Source organism: Podarcis bocagei (assembly GCF_964188305.1).
Source record: "Podarcis bocagei genome assembly, chromosome: 6".
NCBI lineage: Eukaryota > Metazoa > Chordata > Lepidosauria > Squamata > Lacertidae > Podarcis > Podarcis bocagei.
Window position 1 is genome coordinate 86,759,642 of NC_138130.1, and position 22,698 is coordinate 86,782,339.

At 41.1% G+C, this 22,698-nt stretch overlaps 1 protein-coding gene across 6 annotated transcripts in view; it reads left to right on the forward strand.

Moving 5' to 3' along the window:
• The window catches only part of GUCY1A2 (guanylate cyclase 1 soluble subunit alpha 2), a 503,968-nt gene that overhangs the window by 147,888 nt on the left and 333,382 nt on the right, over window positions 1–22,698 (forward strand). For 3 of the 6 annotated variants that reach the window (XR_014008981.1, XR_014008982.1, XR_014008983.1), the window contains exon 8: window positions 1,044–2,411. Coding sequence is in view for 2 of the 6 variants with exons in the window: in XM_081197649.1 (XP_081053775.1) it covers window positions 1,044–1,251 (208 nt within the window). In the remaining 4 variants the exon portion in view is untranslated. Of the gene's footprint in view, window positions 1–1,043; window positions 3,684–12,334; window positions 12,401–22,698 lie in introns of those variants that run through there. The other 3 variants (XM_081197649.1, XM_081197650.1, XR_014008984.1) reach the window with 2 other exon arrangements.

Consider the following 22,698-nt stretch of genomic DNA (forward strand, 5'->3'; position numbering starts at 1 on the left):
GAATCCTCTACCAGCAGTGGAAACTGTGCCGTAAGCTCCTTTATTTCTTGCCATAGGAATAAAACCTGCTCAAAACCTTTGAACAAAAAGAATACTTTTCCAATATTGTATTGGCAAATACAGACAAGTTGTGAGTCAGAAAGATTGGGGAGGGGTGTCTCTTCAGTTCAGTTAGCCATATTGTTCATCTCTCGCCAAAACAGAGTTGGGCCATTGGCTCAGGCATGGCTCCTAAATTCCTATTTCTAAAGCACAGGTGGCAAATGGAACTATTCCGAATCCAAAGCACACATAGCACAATTCCACGTAGTTTAATGTGTTAGCATTTAGGCAATCTTTCCTAATTTAGTTCCACACTTTGGCAGGGAAAGGGGAGGTGCCGGATGCTGAGATTTCCAGATTTAGCTATGTTCTCTTATAACTAAGGGTATAATGGTGCAGCTACTTGTACTCTTGGGTAAGACTGATTAGACCCATTTCAGTTTGGGTCCCCCAAACTGGTTGGAGGATCAAATTGGCCCTGGTGGATGACCTTTATTAGGAGAGAAACAGAGTGTGTGACATCACTGTTTCTCCTTGATCTCACAGAGGATTTGGGTACCATTGGCCAGGCCATGGTATACTCTTGGATCACCTCCATCTTAGGAGTTGGAGGCACTGTGGTTCTGCTCCTACCTTCATGGTCAATATCAGTGAATAACATTGCCTTTGGGTCCCCTTCTAACTGAGCTGTGGGGTTCTGCAGGGCAGTATTCTGCCCCCAGTGCTACTTGACATCTATATGAAGCCATTGGAGACAGTCATTAGGAGATTTGAAGAGCAGTATTGAATGAATAAATATATGAACATGGATTGCTCAATCTGCTGTTGCCAATTGTTGTTACCAAGTGGCCAACCGACGCTACATTTTGTGCAGAAATTATAGAAACGTTTATTTGTCCTTAATCTTCTGAGCCTTGTAAAGTTGGTCTGCATTGTAGTTTGAAAACTGCAATTCAACACTGATTTTTTGTTTAATCTCTCCTCCCTCCCTCCCTCCCCAGGCTTCTGAAAAAGGAAGAAAATTTTATCTTCATTCCTCGATCCCGTGAAGAGCTTCCAGACAACTTTCCAAAGGAAATCCCTGGGATTTGTTATTTCCTGGAGGTCAGAACTGGTCAGAAGCAGCCAAAGTCCTCTGTCACATCTGCCAGAGTGAGAAAGATTTCCTACAACATTGGCACCATGTTCCTCCGGGAAACGAGCCTATGAGGCCTGCTGCAGATCAAAGACTCATCAAAAAAGCACAAACCCAGAACTGGGTCATGACAGGAGAGAGGAGATCCTTTCTGTTTCACTGCATTGTTCCAAGCAAGCAGTAAAAGCTCCGTGAAATGTCAGGCAATAATTCTTTTTAAAGGTGGGTGACTGCAGTCCATAAACAAACTGGAAAGGGTCAAGGGAGGGAGCAGGGGTTTTTATTTTTTAATCAAATTAAAACAAAATACCTTTCTGTTGCCAGAGCTACTGTTGGCCATAAATATCAATGGGGTAAAAAGAAGAAGAATCCAGATTGAGTTGCTATTAATGGGGAGGCATTCCACAAAGCATTGGGCCTCTTCTGCAAGGCCCATTGAAATAAATGGAGCATGTGGTATATTCTGTTCTGAAACAGGTGGGCATTTCCTTTTATCTGAAGATGTAGTACCCCTGCTACTTCTTTAAACATTCACGCCAACAGAATTGGGGTAGGCCCCCTTCACATGCATCTGTGAAATGCATGTAAGAGTCACGGTAGCAGTACTTGGTGAATTGCTCTCAGAAGTTGCACCAGCTAAACTGATTATGATGCATTCCTGCGTTGAAAGGAAGGTTACCTAAATATGCTTCTCGGTATTTTTTTATTTTAAAAAAACAACACTTCATACAAATACTGTAGAGATCATTTATAATCATCTCAGCAGGAGGAATTATAATTCTGCATATAATATCATAGGGATTTTGTCTACTTTTTATACATTTCATTATCTGGACTATATTTCACATGCTGTATCAGATGTGAGGCTAGGCTACTCCTGTATATTTTCTGCCATCTATCTGTCAAAGCTGCTGCTTCTTCTTCTTCTTCCTCTTCTTCTTCTTCTTCTTCTTCTTCTTCTTCTTCTTCTTCTTCTTCTTCTTCTTCTTCCTCCTCTTCTTCTCCAAATTATAAGAAATGCCATTTTGTTGGGGGTTTGCAAGAGCTACACTTCGATCATTTCCATTTTCTGTTTAGTAGATGCTTATGTCTTGCATATTTAAACTGATGTTCAATATTTGCCCCGCTAGTAGTGTTATGTCCAGGCATCAGTACAATGCAAGCAAAGTAGTTATTTTCATACTCACTGATTGGTATATTACTGGAAATCCTAAAGCCCCAGAGTAAAGTAATTGTCCTTTGTAATGAAACGTGCCTAAAAGTAGGTGGTCCAACATCATGACCTCATTGTGCTCTGAACTTCTCCCAAGCTTCCAGCTATCATTGGGGAGCATAAGATACCTGTTGCCACTGGCTTTGCATTTCCAGTTACTAACATGGGTAGAATATCCAGTTATTAATGTTGGTGGGGTGGGGATAATCCATCTGTTATACTGATTCTCATCGTTCAGTTCCTCAAGATTTGATATATTTTTAGAAGTATCCCCTCAAAATACCTTTCAAATTCTGGCGCTTCAAAAGTCCTGGTGCCATTAATATCCTTGAGACTACTCTAGAGTAAGCAGTTTGAGGACTGTAGTCTAGCTACTGCTTTGATCAGCAGTAAAATTTCACTTGTATATGTAGATAATTTCATGTTCATTTTTCATGCGGACTAATTCAGTAAGAGATTTTCATTTACAAAATTGTAGTGTTCCTTTGCCTCAGCAGTGCGTCATGCCAAGCCAAACTTTAATATACTCTGAAGAACATAAAACCATGCATGGGGCTTTGCTCATGAAATCACAACTCATTGAAGAATTTAGAACTCAGAACTGGTAAAGGGACGGATTCTTGAAAAATTGCCTGTTTCGCCTGTTGCAGGAAAAAACAACAAAGATCTTGTGCCATCTTAGAAACTTAGGCTGTAATCCTATACACACTTAACTTGGGAGTAAGTCCCATTGAATTCAGTGGGATTTACCTTTGGGAAGACATGTACAGAATTGCGCATTAGAAGATTTATTGTGGCATAAGCAGGGTTGGCCCAATTACAAAGAGGAATGAGACAGTTGTCTCAAGTGGTCAGCACAAGGGGCAGTGAATTTGCGATTGGACCCCCTGCTCACTTCGCTATTAGCTGGGTTGGCTGCCCATCAGCCCCTCTCATTCCACCCAACAAGGCAAGAGTCTTGGAGCCCTACTCCTCCCCCCTGTCTCATCCTACTCTCAGTGTCCCACAGGGCAAGGCCTTTTGGGTGAGTTTGGCAGGAGACTGCCTAAGGCAAATCACAGTGGCTAAAGAGACTGTTATAAATGTGGAATACCACAGAGGGCCCCCTTGGGTTAGGTGAGGAAGGAAGGGTGGAGAGGGAACAGTGGGGAAGACATCAACACCAACACTTACTTGGGAGCAAAGAGAAAGGACGGGAAGTAAGGAAGGATGGCAGGAGGGAAGACGAGGACGCCATCAGCAAAACCTCAATGAAGAGGGGAAGTGGTGATGGCAGAGCCACTGCCAACCTCAGGTGGCTTTTGTAGACTAGGATCCACTTCATTGGATGCAGAGAGTATTATCTTTGTTGGCACATCTGTTGCTGCCACATAGTGATGCGTGGAGAGCTGGGCTAACAGGAAGAAGATCCCCAAGCCCTTCCCCTTTGGACATTGGTACCCAACTTCAAGCCAAGGCCATCTTCCGGGGGAGGGCAACAGATATCTGTTGCCACTGTTTTGCAATAAAATAAAATAAATTGCTCCATGGAGAAGCAGCTCCCATCATTGTAAAAAGGAGGCCAAGTATGGGTTGGGAACATAAAGGCCAGATGGAGGACCTTTGTTGAATTAATTCTTGGATTTGATCAATTGTGTTTGAGATTGTTTTGACATGCATTTGGATTTGACTTGTTTTACATTCTGATATATGCTGTGTTTTGTTATAATGACTTTCCTTCAGATATTTTGTGTTAACAGAGCTGGGGTGGTAGTACTGTTTTGCTGTTGGCGGCTTTGGGGGTTTTTTTGAACCAAAGCTGAGTGGGAGGAGGTTGAACTGTGTACAATGCCTTGAGCTCCTTGGAGAAAAACGTGGGGTAAAAATGTAAATAAATGGCCAACCATGCAAGAGGGAGCATTGTGCTTCTGAGATTGCTGTGCAGGGCAAAAGTATATACATGATAAAAACTGGCGCTTCCTGGAACATGTGGGCTCTGCATCCCCCTGGGATTTGAAACTGAACACTTCCATTTTCCCTCTATATTTATGGATGGATAGGCAGAGATATACATGCACAAGATAATGTTTCATGCAGCCAACAAAAGTGCTCTCTAGTCTACAAAAGCTGATGCCACGATACATCTTGTTAGTCTTCAGTGTGTCACAAAACTCTTGGCTATCTTGCACAGAAGCAATTCAACACAATTCCAGTGGAACCTTGATGATTTATGCCCTGTGTGATCCTTGATACCCGAAGGTGAAGCATAGAACATACTCTATTTCTCTGGTATTGTGTCCCTGGAGCTTCCTTGACAGTTAAAGAGGTGGCTGGCATATTACTTCTGCAATGGTACCTTGAGCAGAATGCTAATTTGAAGCTGAATGTTGCCCGTGTCTTACAGATGAACACTCAAGTTCATGTTTGTACAGCAGTTCTGAAGTTCAAAAGCAGAACTGGAATTTAAGTTGAAGTCAAAGGTTTTGGAGGATGCTGTGCTCTTCGCTGCAAAGAGTGTGTTGCTTCTGAGAACAAGGCTGTTTCTCTAGATTCATTCATTTACAGCAAATGTTCTCAAGCAGGGAGTTGTGGGCACAGCCATCTCCCAGACCCTCTTCCCCTGTTGATGGGTCCGGGTCACCATGTGCATTGTTTGGTCCAGCAGGCAGTTTTCCTAATCCATCCTCATGACTGGACCACCCACTCAGGACATCAGTGAGGGTACCATATCCATTGCAAGCTTGATATCCCTTTCCCAGGCCTGGGGCTTTCCAGACATTTCAGCCAACATGGCCAATGGTCAGTGAGGATAGGAATTTTAGTTTGAAACATCCAGATAGTGTCGAGATGGAAATTCTGCCTTAAAATATATTGTGATTAATATCAGTTGAGAGTGGAAATAGAACCCCTGATGATAGGGATAATAAAATAAGTAATAACTAGGAATAAGATAATAAAAAGTCATTTACACACTTGCTTGGAAGCAAGTCCCATGGAACCCAGTTCAACTTACTTTTGAGTAGACATGCATAGGATTGCGTTGTTAGAAGTCTCTTTTTGTAAACTGGCCACAGATGATGCTCTATCAATATCGGTCATTTTTCTCAGAACAAGCTAACTTTCCACCTCCACCCCCATTGATCTAAGGACATTATCAAAAATTAGAGGTTCTTCATTGCTGTCCACCCTCTAACAGTGCAAAATTAGCCATATTACCTTTGGTTCAAAATCTGTTTTCATAAGGTGCAAGGCAGGGCTTGAAGTATTCCTGTGTCAAAGGTTGTACCTTTTCCCATACATTGTAGCCATTCATAGCAGAGTCTCAAGTCAATATCACATTTTTGTTTTTTCACTTTTAGCACAGCAGATTACCTCTGAGAAAGCTGTTGGTTGCTCCTTTATCCAGCAATATGCAAGCTATTAGCAGATAGACTGGAGGGGGTTGCATCTTATACTACTTTTGAATCTCTAAACTGGAGTCATCATGGAACCAATTTTGCAGTGAAATAGCTTCATTTAGATATGAACTTTAAAAATTTGCTTCTGAGTACTGAGCTTCCAACACACACATGGTCCCAACAATGAAAATCATTATGATTATGGAAATCACAGGGACAGTGGGAACAAAATCTACCAAGCATTATGGCTATGTAATCTCCTCCATTCATTGCATTAGGATTTGCAGGGGCCTTCTGTTCAACCTCAGTTATAATTAAGGGACGTTGCATGGCAACATTGCTTGGTGAATTGTTCCCATTGTTTCTAGACAGGTAGAGAGACTAGGAATACTAATTCCTTTGAACAATAGTGTCCAGGAGGTAGGAGTGATGGTCCTGAATGGGGAAAAAAGCAGAACCACTATAATCACAGAGATCAGTGCAAAACCTAAACAATTGGGTATTATCATCTCCATGGAGATAATGGCTGTGTTTGCAAATAAATCAACTCTCTCAAAAGAAAGAATAGCTTCCCACAAAGAGCCTGCAGACAGTGCTTTTTATATATAAGCATCTTCAAATGCGACACCTCCCAGACACCCATTTTCAGTGCATTGTACCAAGTGATGTGCTTCCGTATTATGACAACTAAAGTTCCTTTGGGGGCACGTTTCTCTAGCTCATTGTGTGAGGGAAGCTTGAGCGTATTGCCAGTCTTGCCTTTTTATACTGCTGCAATGGCCAGATTATTTAATATCTTGAAGAGAAAAGCATGGGCATTTTTCATTAAATCAAGAATGACCTTCCCGCCCCCCAGCTTTAACTAAACAGATGCTGTGGACCATATGGTTCAGTTGCCCCTCGTTGAGAGAGACATTTCGGATTCAGCAAAGCTCTGCAGCTGGAAGGCTGTTCAAATTGCAAGGTGTGAGCAGGCAGTGTTTTGCAAAACCTATCAAAAGGAACTAAGGCAACATTTTAGAATGTAAATGAATGCAGTGCTATCCAAATGAGAGATATGCTAAGGCATTATCTCTGTTTGGTAGGACAATTTACTACATTAGTACCTTTCAGTGGCACACCATCCAAGTTCTGAATTATAGGCTTGTTGGTCTTGCCTTTGGGACCTATGAGTGGAGTAGATGTTAGATCGCTAACTCCATGCATCTAGGAGCTTTAAAAAGAAGGCAGTCTAATCAAGACCTACGCTTGAGAAAACTAAAGCTCATAACTTGTTGCAACATAATCACATTTCAGTCATACATGACAATAATGCTATCTGATATTCATGTTTCCAATACAGTGGCAAGGAGTCCATTTCTAAAGCATGTGCTACAATAGGATGTCTTTGTGCATACCCATGAAATGTACCCCTTAGGTTGAAATAGATATTATGGTTTATTGTTGATTATTTCTACAGGACTCACAGTGTACAGAATGCTGTACTGTCGTCATCTCAGCAACCTTGTAGGGCAGGTGTAGCCAATACAGTGGCCTATAGATGCTGTTGGACTACAACGCCCATCATTCCTGACCATTAGCCATGCTGGATGGGGCTGATGGGAGATGCAGTCCAACATCTGCAGAGCACCACATTGGCTACCCATGCTAGACCCTGTGCTGTAGGGCCACTCAGAGAGATTCATATTTAGGCAAGGATTTGAGCTTTGATCTTGCACAGATCGAAACTGCTAGTAGTGCTCCCTCTCAGAATAAGTCTTCCTAACCAAATCATCTCATTCAGAATGCTTTAAAACTAAATTGAACTTCAGGATTACAAAGTAAGTTTTGCCAAGGCATGCTCTGGTGCCCTCAAGCTTTTCACATGTTTGTTACTTACATATAGCTCTTGCCAGGGTGCACTCAAGCAGAAGTCAATATGCAGACTTACATGGGAGAAAGCCTCATTGCATAGGGGCATCCATAGCATTCTGGTTAGTCCCTCTGCATTGCTCTTAGTCGGATTTAGCCATGCCTAACTGGCAGGGTTGCATCTTTTAACTTCTGATGGTGCCTCTCATCTTCTGAACTATCTGAACATCTACATCTTACACTGCGGATGGCATGTATGTCACTTGCAGTTCTATATAAAATCTTAATTTATCTAAGACATCCCTATGATGTTCTTATAAATCCTAGAGATCAACACACAGATGATGCCCTGCAAACAGTATGTCTCCAGGCAGAGACTATGTGGGGAGGGACATTTATACAGTTCCCAGGCACTACACTCTAGATTGCCATGGATTTTAGGCTATCTGTTAAATTATCTTTTTAAATTGGTAGCAAACCGAAGGATTTAGTATCTCCACACACGCATTACTCACATGCATCAAGTAACTGTGCTGGAAATAATTGGGGAAATCTGTTTATAGATTGCAGGATTGGCTTCCATGGAGATTTTTTGAAAAACGTTGAACAGGTGTTATTTTAGAATGCTTACTAAATACGGTATTTTTGTCTTGAAACATGGGTCTAAACTAGACCCACTGAGTATTTGCAAACTCTACTGAATCTCCTCTGCTGTTCCATACCTCTTAATGTATAGGAACATAGGAAGCTGCCTAATATTAGTGGCAGACCACTGGTCCATCTAGATCAGTTTTGTCTACACTGGCTGGCAGCAGCTCTCCAGGGTTTCAGGCAGGAGGCTCTCCCAGCCCAAACTGGAGGTGCCAGGGATTGAACCTGGGATCATTTACATGCGAGACAGATACTCTACCACTGAGCTATGGCCCTTCCCAATATACCCTATCTTATTTCACAATGGCCAGTAGGTGTCAGAACCTTCTCCAGTCCCTATTTGTGCCAGAAAATAAATCATATCAAGAATGGATCATTGGCAGATGGCACTAGGATTGCCATACAACATTTACCACTGGTAAGTGGTATGTTACACCTGCCAGAATTGAGAAGAAGGAAATTTAAGCAGTGCATCCACGTGCTACCTGTCCATTTTAGGTCAGTGCCATTATTCTGATCACTTCCAGGTATGTTATAATCACTTACATATTTATGAGTCACTCCCTAGCTATTCTAGTAATTCTTTGTAATAGCGTATATCAAGTACTCAACATTCAGCAAATCTGCCAAACATTACTAAGAGACTCAACCATCATTTACAAAGCAAAGCAAATGCAGTTGAATAAATGTTGCGAGATGAGTAGAAGTATCCCATTGAAAACAAATATGTGCTTTTTAGTAGGGCTTGACATATCCATTCCTTGTCATTTTTGTATGTGTTCTCCTATCTGTCCATTCTGCCATGTTTCCACATCATTCTGCAAGTTAAAATAATAATTGCACAAAAATAATACATTTAAATATGTGCTTTTAAAATTAATTTTGTTCTGGCGTTTTTTTAAAAAAAAACCCTGAGAATTTCATCAGAACATTTGGGAAGTGGGAATGCTGGTGGATAACTTAAGTTCAGATCAATGCATTAGTCTAGGAAGTTGGGGATCAGGTCAGTCCATATCAGCATTTGCAAAGGATGAATTCCTCAAACATCCCACCTTCTAAGGATCTAAGTCATCCTTGGTATCAGTAATAACACTGTTTGGCCAGCACAGTCATTTAAGTGCTCTGATCCCACAGCTCTTGAATTCACTTATTTAAATATCACTTTATGCATGTATGTTTATTGCTTGATAATATAACATGCAACCTGTAGAACTGAGTTGGATACAGTCCAACTAATACCCCAAAGGTACGATGCCCATGTTCTCAGCTCTAGCCCAGTTCAGCTTTTAGGCAGCTTTTCTAAATCCTTCCCAGATGTGATATTACTAACCAACAAGTAGGCAAAGAAAACAAAGGAAATTAACAAGCTGTGTAAATGCAAAGAACTCAGAGAGATCTTTTGCTAGGACCAAGCTGCAAATGAAATCTTCAGGCAAATCTGCACTGAAAATTCATATTGTACTTGCATAGTGGCCCATTATGAATTGTGCATGTGAGCTTGGGAGAATTAGCTCCTAGCAATAACTTACCAGTACGAAGCAATAAAAGAAAAAGCCATGATCACATTGGTGTAGGTACATAATGTGTGCCAAATTATTTGTGCTTGTGGCAGTTAAACTGTATATAAGCAATAAACCAGTAAGTCATACATTGAAAATTAGCCTCCCTGGCATACAAAGCAATAAGTGACTTCTGAGTTGGAGCAATGGCTATAGAAAACATGGCAACATTTAATGTCTTTCAGCATCCATCTTGTGCGACCAAGCCATTATCTTTCTTTCCAAATGCATTTTACTTCAAGGTCCAGTTTTCTCACATGCATTGCCTGCAAGGTTGCAGGGGAGAATATTTAACAACGGGAGATAGGAAGTAGGACAAGAGCTAGTACTTAAAAACCTATGGAAAATGTAAAAAGAGATCTGCTGGTTGGCAGGTTGAGGTAGCTGGTGATTTTGCAGAGCTTTAAGATTGCCTTAAGTCCTATCTGCAACTTGCTGGTATAAAAATTCAAGGAAATTATATTTGTTCCTTGCAAAACTTATAGATAAGGTAAGAACAAAACTGGCCCACAATAAAAGCATGGAAACACTGTTATGCCACCTCAAAGCTTCTGCCAGCATTTGTCCAGGCAGCTTTTATTGATTAGTGGCATCCAAGAATTCTGTTTGTTTGACGTAAGAAATTTATACGTAGGATAGCATCATGTGTCTTTCTGTCACAGGCTACTAGATGGTTAATGAAGCAAGAAAGCGCTCTCTGCTTTGTACAAGGAGCTTTCCAACTCTTGCTCCATTTTATCTTCACATTGGAAGTGTGAGAGAAGTGAAGGTTGGAAGAGAAGTATTTGCCCATGGCCACCAAATTATGGGTTTGAATCTGGGACTTTTGCAGCCAATCTCCAAAGTCTATCTTTTGCAAGGTTCACATTTCAGCCATTGCTTTCCTAGTATTGCCTGGACTGTTTTTCAGAATTCGCAGCTGATGTTTCCCTTCAGCACATACTCAACTGTGCATAGCAGCCAATGCTGTTCTCATCTGGCATAAAATAGCACACTGCTGTGCATTCGTTAAAATAATCCTCAAGAATAGCAGTATTGACTTCTTTTCCATGAGAGTTCGTTGAAGCAGTGCTATTTACGCCTGGAACTGGTTGGTCAGTGGCAGGATGGGAGACCATCTGGAAACCAATCATATACTGCCTTCAGTTGTTGTTGTTAAGAAAGTTGGGCTATAAATGAAATAAATAAAACTAAAGCTGGAAGTCTCCCAGCTGATGCCATGACCAGAGGTCCGTCAGAAGCTGTATAATGTATCTCCATCTCTGTAACTTAGCAGGTCTGGGTTGGGCTATTGCCTGAAATAGGAATCCATCTGAGAACACTCACTGCCCTCATTCTCAGTTCCTTGGAGGAAATATAGTATCCAAGGTAATAAACAGTGCAAAATTGCTTCAGTGTGGCTTAATTAGCTGTGTTGCTGCATGGAGGTTTCATCAAGCCCCTCCATTAAGGTCACAGAGAAAATGAGTTTGTTCATTAACAGAAGTGTAGAACAGAAAAGGTTTGGCCACCTCTCTGGCACATATAAAACACTGCCTTAAATCCACCTGTACTTTATTTTCCACATTTTCAGTTCAAAATTAAGGATTCATACAGCCATTATCCAACAAACTGTTGCCCAAGTCAGGTCGCTTCACTAAATTTCAGCACCATCCTAACATCCAACTTCTTTTATTAATTAATCAAGAATAACCCCTTATTATTCATTCTCATCAATAAACAACATTAGAGAGGAGGAGGAGAGATACCACATTATGTTTATAATAAGCTGCCTTAAATTGTTTATAAAGATAAATAGGTAGTCAAAAACTATGAAGGAGTAGCTAGCTTATGTTGTGACCTTGAGCGTGCATCTGTATTTTTAGCTACAAATAAGGTTGCGGGAGGCAATATACACTTACTCTGCTGTCATGTATTCACACAAGAATCAGCAAGACTGTCACAGGGTTAGTTCTATCATTGCTTCCATTAATGGTGAGATTGGAGCCTGTGTCACTAACACGTCATGCCCCTTTCATGCAAAGCCATCCCCTGGTTGTCTGTTTATAACAATGCAGATTAGAACTCATTGTGGAAGAACACCATTCTTTAACCCCTGATCATGAGTCTGAACATTTGGGTAAAGGGTGTTTAAATGGCAATTGATTAGTATTGAGAATGTGTCCGAAAAGTAGAGAAAGTGAGAAAATGCTAACCAAAGTTCCAGGCAATCACTGGTACGGTCTGTGTCAAGCAACCTACAGCTATCAGTGATCCAAGTTTGTCAGGATTCTCCTAGGACATTGGTCTTGAAAAAATAGGTCATCGTGGAGGTTTGAAATCTGTTGTTGTTGAGAATGATGAAGATGATGCTATTTATTAAATTTGTATTGTGCCCTTCATTCGAAGATCACAGGGCACTTCACAGCATAAAAATACATAACAAGAACATAAAATTTAAAGTAGCTAGGTGTCCCAGAGAGCAAAAATAAAGCTCAAAAATCACATTTGATACAAGTGTGTACAGCGGTGCCCCGCAAGACGAATGCCTCCCAAGACGAAAAACTCGCTAGATGAAAGGGTTTTCCGTTTTAGCGTTGCTTCGCTAGACGAATTTCCCTATGGGTTTGCTTCGCAAGACGAAAATGTCTTGCGCTTTTTTTAAAAAGCCGCTTGAAGAGGCGCAGTTGCGACGGACCGTGCTTCGCAAGACGAAAAACATCGCAAGTCTTGCGAGGCACCACTGTATCAACTCTTCAGACACAAATGACATAATAAGAGATAGAATTGCAGCAGAGCATGTTGAATACATTTTGCTCACATTCTAGCTATGGGTAATAGAAAAGATTCCTGATAGATCAAAATCAGCTCCCACTACATACAATACATGTGGAAAACTCCTCCTCCTTGCTACTATTGTCACTTGTCCATCCCTTGCCTCTTGACCACTTCAGTGCCCTTGATAGCCCTTGACAGCCATGGAGCAGCAACCCAAGGGTGGGTGGTAGCCTTCAGCATCCCGGAAGAACGACCAGACGATGTTGTTTTCATCAGGGTCTATTCAAAAGTGCCACCTACTTGTTGCCCTGAGCACAACCTGCACACATTACAGCTCACCGATTCACGTTAACGCCCCCAGCCAATGGGGCAGTGTGCCATTATCTGTAATTTGGAGCTGAGCACCCACTTGCCTTAGGGAAGGGAAAAAATGATGTCAACAGAGAGTGACCAACTTGGATGACTTTAAAAGAGAACCAGACAAATTCATGGATAAAGCTATCAGTGACTGCTAGATATAATTGCTGTGCTCTTCTTCCACTGCTGGAGGTGATATGCCTTTGAATACTAGTTGATTGGAATCAACTTGTGGGGGGAGTCCTGTTGCATTCAAGTCCTGTTCGTCGGAGCTGAATGCAAAGGCCTCTTGTTGGCCACTATGAAAACAGGATGGATTTGGTGGGCCTCTTGTCCTGATCAAGCAGGGCTGCTCTTATGTTCTGAGACAAGGGGCAGTGCAAAAGCCTGGGTAAATTATTCACCATCTCAACTCTGCAAGATGCAGATAAAAAATCAACTGTTACACAGCACTTTGGCCTAGCGCTAGAAGGTGTTGTTTGGAAACCGATGTGCTATGTATAGGGAACTGGGACTGCAGAATACCATTTTTCTGTCACGACATCAAATAGCATTTATTTATTTATTTCAAAGCAAGCACAACTTGAACCTAAAATAATTAATTTGTGCTTCAGCTGCAGCAGTTCTATGTCAAATAAGATTCAGCTAAAATGATGACAGTACGTTTCCCAGTACATTTCCGAGCACAATTCAAAGTGTTGGTGCTGATCTTTAAAGCCCTAAATGGCCTTGGTCCAATATAACTGAAGGAGCGTCTCCACCCCTCATCAATTAGCCAGGACACTGAGGTCCAGCACCGAGGGCCTTCTGGCAGTTCCCTCACTGCGAGAAGCCAAGTTACAGGGAACCAGGCAGAGGGCCTTCTCAGTAGTGGCGCCCTCCCTGTGGAACGCCCTCCCACCAGATGTCAAAGAGAACAACAACTACCAGACTTTTAGAAGACATCTGAAGGCAGCCCTGTTTAGGGAAGCTTTTAATGTTTGATGTATCACAGTATTTTAATATTCTTTTGGAAGCCGCCCAGAGTGGCTGGTGAAGCCCAGCCAGATGGGCGGGGTATAAATAATAAATTATTATTAGAATCATAGAATCATAGAGTTGGAAGAGACCACAAGGGCCATCAAATTATTATTATTATTATTATTATTATTATTATTATTATTATTATTATTATTATTATTATTATATAAATGATGCTTTTGATATTAATGGCCAACAGAAGGCTTTCGAGTTATACTGCCCAACATTTAGTAATTAAAATGCTGATACTGTATTCTCAAAAAAAGGTGCTTATAATTTCAAGCATGCAGTGTGCCCTCTGGTGGTGTAAGCATATGGCCAAACATTTTAGGCTTCTTAGAAATAAGAGTTACTATGCTAGCAGGGAAAGCAAAATTAAATTCATGGTCCTAAAGCCAAGGAAGTCCAATTAGTCTCAACTGGATTTATGTCTCAGAAAACATGCTTAGGTACAGGCTGAAGGTAGTTTAACAGCTGGTTTAGGAATCAGAAGCAATCCCTTATGCATCTGGAAAAGCCATGCCTTTATTTGTTTATGAAATTTATTGCCTGCCCTTCGCTATAAAGTCCCAGGGCAGGTTACAACAATAGAATATATAATTATAAAAACAAATAAAACCATTAAAATGATAAAAGATGTAAAAACAACCCAAATAAAACAGAATATCATAAATTCAGCAGAAGAGGTGGGTCCCACAAATCAAAATACCTTGCCTGTCAAAGGCCAGGGTAAAAAACGCACCTTCAGCATTTTTTGAAGCATTAGTGAAGATGCCTGGCATACCTCTATAGGGAGAGAGTTCCTCACTTTGGGCTTCCACAGAGAAAGCCCCTTCCCAGGCCAAAATAAAAAAATTCCTTCCAGTAGCACCTTAAAGACCAACTAAGTTAGTTCTTGGTATGAGCTTTCGTGTGCATGCACACTTCTTCAGATACACTGAAACAGAAGTTGCCAGATCCTTCTATATAGTGAGAAGGTGGGGAGGGGTGTTACTCAGAAGGGTGGTGGGAATGGGAGATAGGCAGATAGCTGAGAGAGCCTCTTGACGACTCTTAACGACTGTAATAGGTCTTACAGGAAAAGGCAAGGGGTGGGAAGGTGAGAAATGGTTTAGTTATGTATAGTGAGATAAGAATCCAATGTCTTTGTTCAGCCCAGGTCTTTTCATGGTTTTAAGTTTGGTAATGAGTTGTAATTCAGCAGCTTCTCTTTCCAGTCTATTTCTGAAAAGAAATAGCTGCTGAATTACAACTCATTACTGCTGAACGAGTAATGAAGCTGCTGAATTACAACTCATTACCAAACTTAAAACCATGAAAAGACCTGGGCTGAACAAAGACATTGGATTCTTATCTCACTATACATAACTAAACCATTTCTCACCTTCCCACCCCTTGCCTTTTCCTGTAAGACCTATTACAGTCGTTAAGAGTCGTCAAGAGGCTCTATTAGCTATCTGCCTATCTCCCATTCCCACCACCCTTCTGAGTAACACCCCTCCCCACCTTCTCACTATATAGAAGGATCTGGCAACTTCTGTTTCAGTGTATCTGAAGAAGTGTGCATGCACACGAAAGCTCATACCAAGAACTAACTTAGTTGGTCTTTAAGGTGCTACTGGAAGGAATTTTTTTATTTTGACTATGGCAGACCAACACGGCTACCTATCTACTACCTTCCCAGGCCGACATTCTCTCTACTTCTGAGGGTGGCAAAACTACCAAGCCTACTCTTCAGATCTTTATGCTCAAGAAGGTTGGTAGGGATGGAGATGGTCGGGATGGAGATGGTCCTAAGTCATGAGGGCTTGAGGGTATTTGGGGTGGGGGCAGGATCTGACACCATGTGAGATGCTGCAACAGGAGAGGCAAAGGGTGGGCATGCATGGAAGTGTCGTGTTTACTTTATTACATTTAAAGCTCATATGTTCATTACTGGGGATACCAGCATTAGTGTTTAGCTGGTTTGTGGATGGCCATCAAATAGTCACCATTTCTGGACGTGGTGTTTGCTTTGTGATGATTGAGTTAGGATTGCCTCCCCCAAAACAACTGAATTTACATCTAACCAAAGATTTAAATTACCTACTTGAATAGACCAAATCTGGGGCATGATTCATCCACAATGAATTGCATTTAAGTTCCCATTGATCTGTTGGAGAATTAAGCTCACACTTAAGCCTTTCTCACTGAAGCCAATGGGACTTAAGCATTCATAATATGCGATAGATCATGGCCTTGTTTCTTGAGTGATGGTGGTATATGAGGTACATAGTAAACATAATAGCCAAACAGTGGAGAATATTGACCAGGGATTACTGGAAAGCAGCCGTGTTAGAAGAGCATGGAACAAAAACTTAATTACTTCCTTCACTGGTGTGCATAAATCTATAGAATAAATTCACTGCCATATGACAAGGCCGTGAGATCAATTGTCTGTGCACAGTAAAAACTACTCATTTTCTTAACACTTTAAGGTTTGAACCATTCTCCATGATAGCTGAATGTTTTTGGTTTTTTTGGAGCAGTCACCCTTGCCTTTTGCTAAGGCTTCTTCTCTGTTTCCATTTCTGCCCTGGGAGCCCTTGTTCCTAACATCTGCTTCCCATTAGGCCTGTGTTGTTATGCTTAACGCTGTGGGGAAAGGGGATGAAGCAGCCCAAAATACTACACACGAGAGCAAGACAATTAGCACATGGAGTTGCCAGGCCTTATACAGAGTCACACCTTTCATCCACTTAGCCTTGTACTGTCTATGTTCAGGACATTTTGCTGTCTGAGGTAGAACAACACATGGCTCCCACCCCAAGTCAAGTGCATAGACCCAAGGCTGGCCAAATTATTTTGACACCTGAGGCAGCAAAATATCTGAGAAATGTATCTGCCCGGGAGGAAAAAAAGAATAATTTGCTTGCCTTTTATGATATACAGAATCAGCTGCCTCGTTTTGTCTAATGGTAGGGCCGGCCCTATGACTATGCCAACTGAAAACAGCTCTCCAAAGACTTAGGCAGAGGTCTTTCCCAGCCCAGATTTACGTGAGATTGAATGGATTGATTTTGGGACCATCAATATAGAAAGCATGGACTCTTATCACTGAGCAATATCCCTTTCCTACAAGATTCACTTGCATTACTTGAGTTGAAACTTTGCTGATGGTTGCCTTTTGGGAGAACAGGGCATTTGCAAAGGGCACCTCTGCAGCTGTTGTTGATTCAGAGCATTCCTCTTGTGTTGTGTCCCCCCCCCCAAAAAAAAACACAAAACTCCATGCCTTGGAGACAAGAACTGAAATGGAGGGCAACACCAATGAGCAGAGGAAACCAGAAGGGGAGATAAGCTCAAGAGATGCTAGGAAGCATTTGTTTCGGTAGAAAGGCTGTTGGCCAACATGTTTCACAAGATAGATTTTTTTTTTTCCCAGGAGCAACTTAGTCTGGGAGACATTAGAAAGCAACCATATTCCATGAGTATCAGTTGATCAGTCCCTTAGATGGTGCTTGACCCAAAATAAGTTGGGCCACAGCATTTCTGCTGGTGTCCCACTGTCTTCCATCAGCACGGCGGAGCGGGCACTTGAAGTCATAGTCATAGGCACATGTCAACACTTGGTTCCTTCATGCTTATTGTGGTTGCGTAGAAAATGTCTATTGTTCACATCAGGAAGCAACCTGAAGCGCCACGAGTGTAGGCATCTCCGTACAAAAATGGCAGAACTGCTGTGCTGGTGGCAGCCATTTTGTCTTTGTTGCTAACAGTTTAATAGAAATTTTACAGTACACAAAAACACACAATTCTCATTATTAGCATACCACAGCATTGGTTGACAGCGGCACCAAACATTGGCAGTTTTTTACCACAGGAAACATTGGTAGTCTTTGCCACAGGAAAAAGCGTGAATCAGGAGCCATGGCCCATCTGGGTCACACAAAATGGCCACCCTTATGCTACTGAGGTAAAGAAAAGCTGAGCCTGCAGTCAGCCAAGGGAGACTTTGCTCCTTCGGTTTGCCTGAGAATTGCAGCGCCACTTCTAAACGAAAACATCTTTTGAGCTTACCTTGTAATAACTCCTCTGATGTGTGTTGTGACTCCTCATCTGCCTTCTGTAACGAAATCTCTTGCTTCAATGCTGTGTGTATGTGCGTGTGTGGCGGCCCATGTGCGTGTCTGTATTACAACGCAATGTTTTTACTTTGTCTTGGAGAACCTTGTTTGTTGCCATATTAGTAAGCCTAAAGTACACTCTTTATTTTAAATAAATAAATAAAAAGTAAAGCAATATTTACTCTACTCTGTATCTTCTCAGTCAAAGCCTCCATAGTGGTAAGCTATTTCTTATAAATGTTTATAAACAGAATGCAGTTTTCTAATATTCGCTGCACCAAGCAGAGGCGACTTGCTTTTTTTCCAGAAATTATTAATACGATGACAATAAATAACAGTGTCAGTGTCTACTTCTTCCACACCCATATTTTCTAACCCTCGACCAATCTGCCACATTTTATAATATCGCCGACGAAAAAGGGTTTTTAAAGAGAAAAAAAGGAAATTAATCAGCTATTTCTTGTGTGATCTTGACACAGTACCTGATTCATAAAAAGGGGGAGGGGGGAATAATTCAGCATCTCAGTTCAATAATTTTATTCGTGCTGTTCAGATTGCTAAAGTCTCTGAAACTTTAAGGACTCAGGGATACGGGCATTTCTTCAACTTGTTTTCCAATTCTTGAGTCATTATTTTTCAGCATCTTCTGTCACTCCCTCTGACTTCTGCTGTGCTCATGTAGACCCTTATAAAATAAAATTTGAGATCAAATCAATGAATTTTTTAAAGAAACGGTGAGTATCTGGATTCAGTCTGCCATGCTTCATTTCCCCTGCCAATCAACTAACCAGTGTGATTATTGCCAAATGCATGAGGACACAGCTGAGTCAAAGCCTTTGCACTCTTTTCATTATTAAAGATGAAATGCAAATGTCGCTATGGAAAGTATAAGAGCATTTTTTTTAAATCTGGAAAACTTATATACAGGTATATGCTGATCTCCAGGCCTTTTCACAGCTCCATCATAATGCTGTTCACTAGATATTTCTAATAGGCCACAGGGCAAAATTTATCAACGTGTATGTGAATTAACAGAGGCCAATAAGAGATGGGGTACAGTACACGGCTAATGTAAATTTACAGCATAAGCAGCTTTCTATGAGGTCAGATTAGCTGTCCTTCTCGTGGAATATTTTCTACTACAAGAGGCAGCAACTTTTCCCAGACTCAGAGCAATGTCTTCTCCTACCTGATCCTTGGCATGTAAAAGCGTGCCACTGAAGAGTGTTTGTCTCTCCCGCTAAAATTCTGTTATGTGCTTCTCCACAAAAGAAAGAGGAACTTCTTAAAAAATAAAAATATAAATGTAGCATTCTGCTTTCAGAACTGAAGCCTTCTCAATAAGCCCTCTTAACTGCTTACAATAGGGTGTTGAGTTTAATGGTGTGACTAATCCTACCAAAATTGAGGGGGGTTTTTTGCCCAAAGATGGAAATTATCAGTGGCATTCAGTGGCCAAATATGCTTGTCTGATTGGACAGACTTCATGTAGTCTCCTTGGCATAGATGTCTTTGGAGTGACTTTGCTGGAGGTCAGTTAAGAACGTGGCCAACAAGCTTTAATTATTTGACCAAACAAAATGTCAGAATGGGGTGTCATTTCCCCTCTTCCATTCATCATGTCATCTCTTGAGGAAAGTTTTCGAATACCACTTGACGTATGATTGTCATTGTATTTCATTCTTGCCTAAACATAATTTAAATAACATTTTAAGCTAGATGTTATAATCATCCATTGTGTGCGCAGAATGTGATTGGCGACACGCACACACATATATATATGGTGTGTGAGGGTCCAAAACCAGGCATAAAGGACTGGATTGGGCCCATATTTGTAACACTGACTTCCTTTCCTTTCTTTCATGGCAGTGCTGCTTTTTCACAGTGACAGGTTTGTAAAAAAATAAAATAAAAGCCCTGTGACACACAGTTGTAAAAAGCTCCATTGATCCCTTTTGCACTCGTAGGGCATCAACCACCCAAATTTAAATGGAGCACAGTTCTGTGTTAACTCAAAAGTAAGCCTGAGTAAGTTCAGTGGTGTGGCTACCCCTTTAAGAGTGCTCAGGACTGCAGCCTTAATCCCCGCTTGTTCCAATGAGCAAAATTTTAAGGACATGCTTAATTCTTCCATTAGTATCAGTGGCAGCCAAAAGGCTTTTTAACTTTAGCTGCATTGCACCCACAGAGTTCAGCGTGAGGGAGAACTGCTCCACTGACTTTACCAGGGGGGAAAGTACCTTATGGGAATTCCTATAGGAGTGAATGGGGTGGCTGCTTCTCAAACAGAGCTCCACACATGCAGGAGATTCTGCAACTCTGTCGTGGAGCTTCTAGGTCATGTGGGTTTTGTTCAATTCTGAAACGTCCATTTCTGGTGGGATGGAGAACCCAGTTTTTTAAAAAATCTCTAGTAGGTATTTTAGCAACATAAATAATCCTTATGTTCCTGCTCCATTAAATTTTATACATGTTCATATACTATATATAAGTATATATAAATATATATAATATAATATACATATACATATGCATATATTTTATGAATCAGGTCTGTGATTTTTACTATTCTGAGCAATTTGATGCATTTTCATAAGGTCATTATCTCTTATTATTTAGTTTGCAGTGTAAATAATAGTGTACATCTGCTATTTTATTATACCAATATGCCATGGGCAATTTTTTGTTTGTTTGGAAACTGTACTAGATATATCAAATAGCAATTGCAATGCCATCATTCCACATTGCTTCCACATACAAAAGTATCTGTGAGGCGTGTGTTTTTCAACCGCTAATATAATCTGCAGCGTCAAAAATATTTGATTTACATTTCCCTCCCAGCTAAAACCACCTCTCAAAGTATGTACAGTTCCCAACAATGTTTTCTCTTTGGTAATTTCCACTTGGTTCGCATCCCATGTATTTCCTGTCGGAAGTGAGTGAAACATGAGGTATAATGTCAATAGCCATTTCAGATTGGAATTAATCTATATCAGTCTGTATGCATTTATAGTGCTGAGGAACAACACAGCAAACACTGCTGCTGTGCTCTTTCCACTTTCTCACCGGGGCTTGCGAGGTGAATAGCAATAGATGATCGGTCAGATCCAGCGTGAGAGACCCACGTGCAAAAGAAGGCTTCCCCACACATGCCCATACACCCCTCACGATTGGGCCCGGCACATTCAAAAGGTGCTTTGTGAGGTTTTAAGGAAAAAATCCTACACCTGAGCTTCTCCGCATCATCCCTCTGTTTACACTCCTTAACATGCCCTTCACTTTCACCTTTAAGTTCACAAACGCATGTTAGGCATGGCACATTAAGGCCTCTCAAAATGGCATCTCTACCCCAAGTAGATCCATCTACCTTTTTTCACAATGCCATCATGTTTTGTATATCTCAGGCCCAACTCAAGAAATTGGACAATGTGATGATGCCACCAGATGGGGGAAATGGCCCCTGGTCAAATTCCAATCCTATTTGTCACATCTTCCAACATGGCTGCAGAGAGAGGGAGAGAACAGCTTCAAAGATTGCTCTAAGCATTGATCTCCCATCCTGTTTGGTCTTAAAGGTGACAGTTGACTAGCTGAGATTTGGGAGAATCGATTCCCCATATTATCAAAGCTCTCAGCGCTGACTATTGGTCTGACAGGGAGATACTCACATGAAGATCTCTGGAGTAGATGGAGGAAGCGCAATAGCAGTGTTTGTTGGTTTGTGCCCTCGGTCAAAACATGAAATGTATCTTCCACGCTTTTCACACAGCAAAAGCCTTTTAAACACTTTTGTATATTTTTGTGTGTGTCATACGCGGTGTAAATAGCATGTTTCATTATGCAAAAATTTCTAGGTCATCAACTTCAGAACAAGATGAATTTGTATATGAGGAAAATCGAAACATCAACAGTAAATCCGGATTAAAACAAAATATAAAGTGGTTATGACTGTTGTGTGTTCTATTTATACTGTCCATATCCCGGTTTTATGTTTTAAAGGAGAGGAAAAAATACATTTTCTTTACCCTTGAGTGTATGATCAATTATTTAAACTATATTTACATCAATAAATCTTATGCCAAACCTATTAAATGTTGTCAGGCTGTTTGCTTTGTGGGCATGATGACAAATATCCTGGTTTTTAAAAAAAGTGTGTGGTGTGTGTGTGCCATTTCTAAATCTGTATTCCTATTCCACTAAATTAAAAAGCAGGTTTAAACGAGCAAACATTGAGATGAATTGTGAAATCCAACACAGTAAGAAAGATTGTAATAATATGCACAGAGCCTCTGCACAGAGAGGAAATGTGTTGAGCTTGTGTGGACATCCTCACACACATGTGAAGCACTCACACACATGTGATCCTCATACACATGTGAACGACATCCTCACACACATGGGAAGCACATGAGAGCCAGTGTGGTGTAGTGGTTAAGTGCAGTAGACTCGTAATCTGGTGAACCGGGTTTGCTTCCCCACTCCTCCACATTCACCTTGGGCTAGTCACACTTTTCTGAAGTCTCTCAGTCCTACTCACCTCACAGAGTGTTGTGGGGGAAGAAGGGAAAGGAGAATGTTAGCTGCTTTGAGACTCCTTAGGGTAGTAATAAAGCGGGATATCAAATCCAAA